At 32.3% G+C, this 6,784-nt stretch overlaps 1 protein-coding gene across 2 annotated transcripts; it reads right to left on the bottom strand.

The window, feature by feature from the left end:
- Nucleotides 1-3,438: 3,438 nt before the first annotated feature.
- LOC111880086 (transcription factor MYB105) lies at nt 3,439-6,571 on the bottom strand. 2 transcript variants are annotated; one of them, XM_042900845.2, is made up of 4 exons: nt 6,284-6,571; nt 5,737-6,210; nt 5,007-5,381; nt 3,439-4,088 (listed from the first exon to the last, which is right to left on the bottom strand). In XM_042900845.2, exons 2-4 carry the CDS (start codon nt 6,080-6,082, stop codon nt 3,718-3,720), a joined length of 1,092 nt encoding a protein of 363 aa, XP_042756779.1. In that variant the 5' UTR covers nt 6,083-6,210; nt 6,284-6,571; the 3' UTR covers nt 3,439-3,717. The 2 variants fall into 2 exon arrangements, with proteins under 2 accessions (XP_042756779.1, XP_023732263.1); XM_023876495.3 differs by having other exon boundaries at nt 5,737-6,571.
- Between the last annotated feature and the right edge of the window lie 213 nt (nt 6,572-6,784).

The following is a 6,784-nucleotide window of genomic DNA, read 5'->3' as shown; positions in this document are numbered from 1 at the left end:
GGATCAAAGAACCTTTATCTTCTTACACAATTGATTCTCTACTTTGTTTTGATATTCTATGAACTTTTCAAAGGTATCTAACTTATGTTTAATCAAATAAACATAACCATATCTACTAAAATCATCAGAAAATGTAACATAGAATTGTTTACCGTCCCTTGTAGCATATTTGAAGGGTCCACACACATCTATATGTATGAGATCCAATAATCCCTGACCTCTTTTACAAGTTCCTATAAGTGGTGATTTATTTATCTTTCCCATTAAACAAGACTCACATACATCATCCTATTTTAGTTCGAACGATTCCAAGATCCTATTCGAATGGAGTTTGGCGATGCATTTGTTATTTATATGTCTAAGGTGAAAATATCTAATATATTAGAAGAATCAATATTTAAGTTAAAGTTTCTATGATTCTAAACACAAACAACACTTTCTGTTAGGTTTTACAAGTTATGTAATTGCTTCAAGTCATTGTATGTGAAAAATCTCGCAAGTAATTCATGTAATTGTATTTATCTGTTTCGTATGCGATACGTATGTTGCATTTCATATATTTTGTTTATAACTTAGGTTCATAGTTTAGAATATTGAATTAAGTTTCCTGAGCTCATTGGTCAGAGCCTAACTAACTCTTCTATCATGCAATATATATATATATATATATATATATATATATATATATATATATATATATATATATATATATATATATATATATATATAGAGAGAGAGAGAGAGAGTATTTTGGAGATAGGTTCTTTCATCATTTGTACTAAACTTCTCACTTACTCTATAATGAAATCAGCGATCTTATTTACCTTTTGTGTTCATCAGATTTGATTGTATCTTTCATGGATTTTTCTGATTAGAATCTATTCTTTCCTATTGTTTTAACAAGTCATATCTGAGCACGATTTCTGTGAGCTGTTTTCATATCCCCAATTTACTCAAAAAAATTTGTGATTTTAAGATTTTTACTTTGAATCTTCAATTGATACCGCATTTTTCAATTTTTGATTGCATTATGATCATTGATTCTTTTTAAAATCATTGTTTCGATTTGAAATATGTTTTTTGCTCATAGATTGGATTCTAATCTAACTTTAGTGCAAATTGTTTCTGAAAACATGTCTAAAGACAAGTCTCACGCAATTTCTTTCAATCTCCCTAGTAGTATTGGTTCTACTACTAGGATTCCGATTCTTTTTCCTAAAGACTATGAAGTTTGGGTTCTTCACTTTGAATATTATATTCTTGCACTTGAAAAGCATGGTTTTAGTATCTGGAATGCAATCACAAAGGAACCGCAAGTATTAATTTTTTTTTGTCAAAACTCAAGATGAATTCGATGACATCATTGCTGACGACAAAGATGTTCAATCAGATGAAAAGGATCAATTGCCAAAAATCTAAGAGCAAAAAGAGAATCACGATTCGCTCTTCCACCAGACACATTCAGATTAGTAAGTTCTCTTGAAACTGCAAAGGAAATATGGGACAAAATGAAAGAATTATATTACACTCACTTCCTTTATACGAAAATCACTTGAAGGTTATGATAGACGAAAAAGATGAAAGATTTAAATGTATTCTTATTCCTCTGATATCAAATGAAGTTAGCATCCTACATGATGGAATTGGCACTGTAAATCAATGGTTGTGGATTGCAGTTGTTCTCACTAAGATACATCTTCATTATCCTTTACTCTGTTATCTACTATATATATATATATATATATATATATATATATATATATACACACACACACACATTAACTTAATATATGAGAATTCTCTAATGTTATGCCCTTATTAAACATCAAAATACCATATAGGTTGACAAATAAGACATTTTGATGATTGAGAATGACATATACGAATTTCTCCTAAATTAGAATGGTTTATTAATCATTATTTGTTAAATTCAACTATTTTGAAATGTTAGACAAAAAAAACTGATTTTTTGTTGTGTTTGTTTTTCAATGAGGATGGAGAATAGTTGCTACACTTGATTATGGGACAATCCATCTACAATGCCTTAACAATTTTTTTTTCAGAATATTTTATGTAAGTTTATGTAGTAAGAAATGACCAAATCAAATATTTTTCTTAGGACACTCAAACATGTTGATATCAATGAATATAATGGTTGGTTTATTTAGCATGTCTACATTTATAGAGGTTGTTCATCATAGCATACTCTTTGTATTGAATATGTGTTTTGGATGTAAGACTTCATTTGTGTATGCTTGTGTAGGTGGTTAATTGTGACACAGTGTAATTATGGATGTAAGTCTGAATGGTTATTTTCACAAAAAAAAACAACGTTCTTTATATTGCCCACTTTTCTAAATGGAACCGGTGCTAATTTAATCGTTATATGACCCGGTTTTGGGGATAGGAATCAGACTCTTATCACTTTATATGACCCGATTTTGTGTTGTAAAACCGCAACCTAATATCCTTATGTGGTCTAGTTTTGTGTACTCTAATATTGTTATATGTCCTGTTTTTATCAACAACCGTGTTCTTCTCAATAGGACCCGATTTTGAAATCGAATTTTATTTCTTCTTTCACATGGGACTCGCCGACCATAAGATTCCGTCCAAAATATGGTTATTTAATTGATTTAACTAGGTCATATAAGTTTTTTTTAGTAGTGGCTAGTTTTTTTTACACATTTAGTCATTTTTATATTTTAGGAAAATAATCAATTTTCTGGTGATTTTCTCTGAGGCAACACAATTAGATGTTGATATAAATAGACATCCATTGCCGAAAAACAAAAATATCGTCAAAAAACAAAATATGCCACAATGAATGAAAGCTTTGCACTCACACTTACTCATAACCTTTGGGTCGAAACTAACGGAGACGACACTGTATTTCTTTCTTAATATTGCACATGCTTTTGCTAGACATCATGTAATGTTTGAGAGCCTTCACAAGCTTCATGACATCCATTTGAAAATTCAATTAAGATTTCATCACTCTTTACTTCAATCTTCACTGTATACCGGCGAACCCAACCAAAAAAAAACAATGGAACAAATAACTTAATTGCTATTTAGCGGATAACGAACGATGGTGTTTGTTGCTAGAGGTGAATAGTGGCGGTGCTGGTAGGAGTGAATTGTGTTAACATGAGAAGATGAGTGGTATATAGTTCAATGGTATAATCGTTACAAAAAAGCTCAAGTGTTGGTCGTGAATAAAAATGATAATAACTACAATCCCCAGTCGTAATAGTAGAGTTTTAACAAGTCTTGTAATTTTAATAGTACATCGTATACAATAAAGAAAATGTGTAAATATATACATTGATAATAGTTAATTACCTTACAAAAATAATTATTTTAATTTAGGAATTCTCTTTGTTTGTTACCATGGATAAAATCATAAAATGCATAGGTTAGTACTTTGTAGCACAATGAAATGAAGTATTTTTTAATGAAAACTTAAAAGAAAAATGGAAGCAATAAAGTGCCACAATTTAATTTCACTTTTCACCCATGCTTAGATTGAGAAAAGTACTACTCGTCTACCCCTACTTGTCTTTTTATGTAATTGTTTTCCTCTAATTCTCCAATGGCTCATTAAAGACAGTCAACACTTGAGATCCTCTGCGGATTTAGTGGGTTATATTGGAAATGAAAAGAAAGGAAACCCTCTTTCTCTGAGATTTTACTTGCATTCCTAATTTTGGGTCTTCATATGGCTCCAACTCCAAGAAAGTCTATAAATGGTGGTGAAAAGTTATTATTAGCTTCAGAAAAATGCTGGCTCCCTGAAACTTCTTCTGGTGGTGGTGCAGCTGCAGCTGTTGGTAAGTAGCTGCTGCTGTAAAGATGGTGGTTGTAGTAGTAGTACTTCTGGTCCATAGTTTCATTCATCAATGGAGCAGGATGCTGATGATGACGATTATAATGGAAGTTGATGGGGTTAGTAGTATTCATCATCCAGGATGTGTTTGATGATGATGATGATGATGATAATGATGAATGGTTTTCCCAAGACATGATGTTGCCATGGTTACTGGTGTTGAGCATGTCCATCATCAACTCAGTGTTGTTCTTGGGACCTGAAAAACAATTTGTAAAGCAAACTGAGTCCAATGGAGGATGACACAAATAACGAAACTAGGTTTATCATACAAGTTTGTGTGCAAATTATAGTTTTGGGGATCCCAAGGTCTTTTTTTTAAGTTGTATTGTGTTTTGACTTTTGACAAATAAAAGTTTTTATATAATTAAATTAAAAATTGAATACACTCTTTGGTGCTCATAAATTGATTAAACTTGGGATAAAGTTGTATTAATCTGAAAGAAATACGAAGTATGTTGGACATAAAAAAAATATCTAACTATTAATCATTTTTTAGAATACACTTTTGTCACTGAACAACCAAAAGAAACTGTCTGAGTTAATCACTAAGGTTGTTAATAGTCAGTGGTTATTTTATATAATTAGGTCAATATTATAATGAGTATTAAAACTATAATTTAAATCACTTTTGTGTGTTTTACTTGAGTTTTATATTTTTATATATGTTTTCGGAGGATATATTATTATTTTCCCTTTTTCACAGTATATGTTTATATTTTTTAAAAAGCTAATTAGGGTGAACTCGTTGTCGTACTGGTAATCTACATTCTTGTTAAACAAGTGTCGAAGACAATTTTAACAAATCTATAAGGTTTTTTTTTTTTTTTTTTTTTTTTTTTTTTTTTTGGAACGGCAGAAAACAAATTTATTAGTATGATAATTAGATATATTGTCTAATTATTCATGTTAGATTCATAAATTAATAATTTCACAACGAATGCTTAAATATGTCATGTGCTCGACTCATTTATTAATGACTTTTCTGGACTTCTGGTGTTTGCATAAATTTGGATTCAATGTAAAGATGCAAAGCTACAGTGACCAAATAGCAATTCATCACAAGAACTCTCTCAAAAGCTCGCCACAAAGAAAGGAAGCTAAGAGAAGAGCTGACCAGAAACGAGATCTAACGGTGGCAGTTGGTGGAGAGCTCCGGTGTAAGGCAGATGACCAGCGGCGGTGGTGGCTGAGACCGCTGGTGGTGGTGGTGGTAGTGCCACTTGAGTTTGAGTTTGAGTTTGAGTGATCATCATCATCTTTCTTCTTCTGTAGGCATTAGATTGTTCTCTATATTTTCTAGCCATGATCACATGCCAATGGTTCTTGACAGCATTGTCAGTTCTACCGGGAAAAAGCCTCGCCATTAATGCCCATTTGTTGCCATACAGTCTGTGTGCTGTCATTAGTCTCTCTTCCTCTTCTTCACTGAATGCTCTTCTGTTGATTCTTGGATCTAGTTGATTGAACCATCTCAACCTGCAACTCTTTCCTTTTTTTTTTTTTTTTTTTTTTTTTCAAAATACCGACAACAAATAATAAGAAAATCAACCCAAAGATCAAGTCTTTCCACCAAGAAAATATACAAAGGTTTTGAAACAAGAATCAAGAAACTAGAAGTTTTCTGATTGTCGCATTTGTTCATGGGAAAAGAAACATATATTGGCTCCAATCCCCACTTCTTTTATCTTTCTTATCAAGGAAACATAAAGAAAAGAGGAATGCCCAAACACTCACAAATCTTTACCTTTTTTGTGTAACAAACTACACACACAAATTAACACACTTTTCTTTCTCCCAAAAAAAAAAAGAGCAAGAAAACTAAAACCAAAACTGTGTATAAGTACCTGATCTGCCTTCAAGCTTCTCAGCAATAAGGTTCCAGTTCTGGGGGCCATGAAGGGCAACGAGTTCTTTGAGCTTAGCATCTTCAGCTGGCCTCCAATGGCCTCTTGCACTTGTCTTTGACTGTCCACCCGATCTAACTCTTCCATTTTGATGGCTATCAAAGCTACCATTGAATGAGTAACTTCCACTGATATTTAGGCCAATGTGTTCTTCTTCGTCGTCATCTTCTTCTCTCCCACCCTCTTCTTCTTCCTCGAAGTCATCATGTCCTTGATCTTCATCTTCATGAAAATTTCTTGAAGGATTGTGATTGTTGATTGTAGTAGTAGTTGTTGTAGGGAGCATAAAAGGCAGCTCCAGAGAAGAAGAAGAGAGAGACGACGACGACGAAGAAGTAGTTAGACTGCTATAGATGAAATGATCGTTGATCTTTGAAGGGTTATCATTGTTAATCGACAAAGAACCAAAACAGTCTGCAAAAATCATGCCCATTGATGAAACAACAAAGAACAACAAGAAGAAGAAGATAATGATGATGATGATTACAGTAGTTTCTATGTTGCTAGCTTAGCTGTTTGGACCGAATGTACGAAGATAGAGAGAAAAATAGAGATGAAAAACGTCATGTTGTTGGGAAGAAGTCTTGGAAATGAGAGATGATTTTGAAGAGGAACAGGAAAAGGGTTCAAAAGACTAGTCACAAATCACAGACTGCAGACACTCGTGGGGGTGAGAAATGAAGAGTATTTTCAGTAATTAGTTTGGGTAAGTTCGAGTCTGGACGTTTTTAGCTACTGTTAGAAATAACTTAGCCACTTGGCCAAAAGATTCTGCTTTTTCTTCCTTTACTCAAATATCTAATTATTAAACTCCATAATTCAGCATATATATAAATCCACGTCTACACACATATACTAGCAACATATACATAGAAATATATGACAAATTACATTAAATAATAATTTAAAATCAATTTAGTTTGTTTAAAAATCAATGTTTTATAAGTTCATATAATTTCCATATAATATTATGTGCTTGCCACTCTAT

This window comes from Lactuca sativa, chromosome 4 (genome assembly GCF_002870075.4).
Source record: "Lactuca sativa cultivar Salinas chromosome 4, Lsat_Salinas_v11, whole genome shotgun sequence".
Classification (NCBI taxonomy): Eukaryota; Viridiplantae; Streptophyta; class Magnoliopsida; order Asterales; family Asteraceae; genus Lactuca; species Lactuca sativa.
The sequence above is the reverse complement of the archived record's forward strand: the minus strand, read 5'-3'. Positions and strand labels throughout refer to the sequence as shown.

Bases quoted from the DNA above. Each gene is read 5' to 3' on its own strand.
- LOC111880086 (XM_023876495.3), bottom strand. From the start codon at position 6,229: ATGGGCATGATTTTTGCAGACTGTTTTGGTTCTTTGTCGATTAACAAT. The intron at 5,382-5,736 runs GTACTTATACAC...AAAAAAAAAAAG, and splicing joins GAAGCTTGAAGGCAGATCAG to GAAAGAGTTGCAGGTTGAGA. The intron at 4,089-5,006 runs GTCAGCTCTTCT...ATTGTTTTTCAG, and splicing joins ACCGTTAGATCTCGTTTCTG to GTCCCAAGAACAACACTGAG.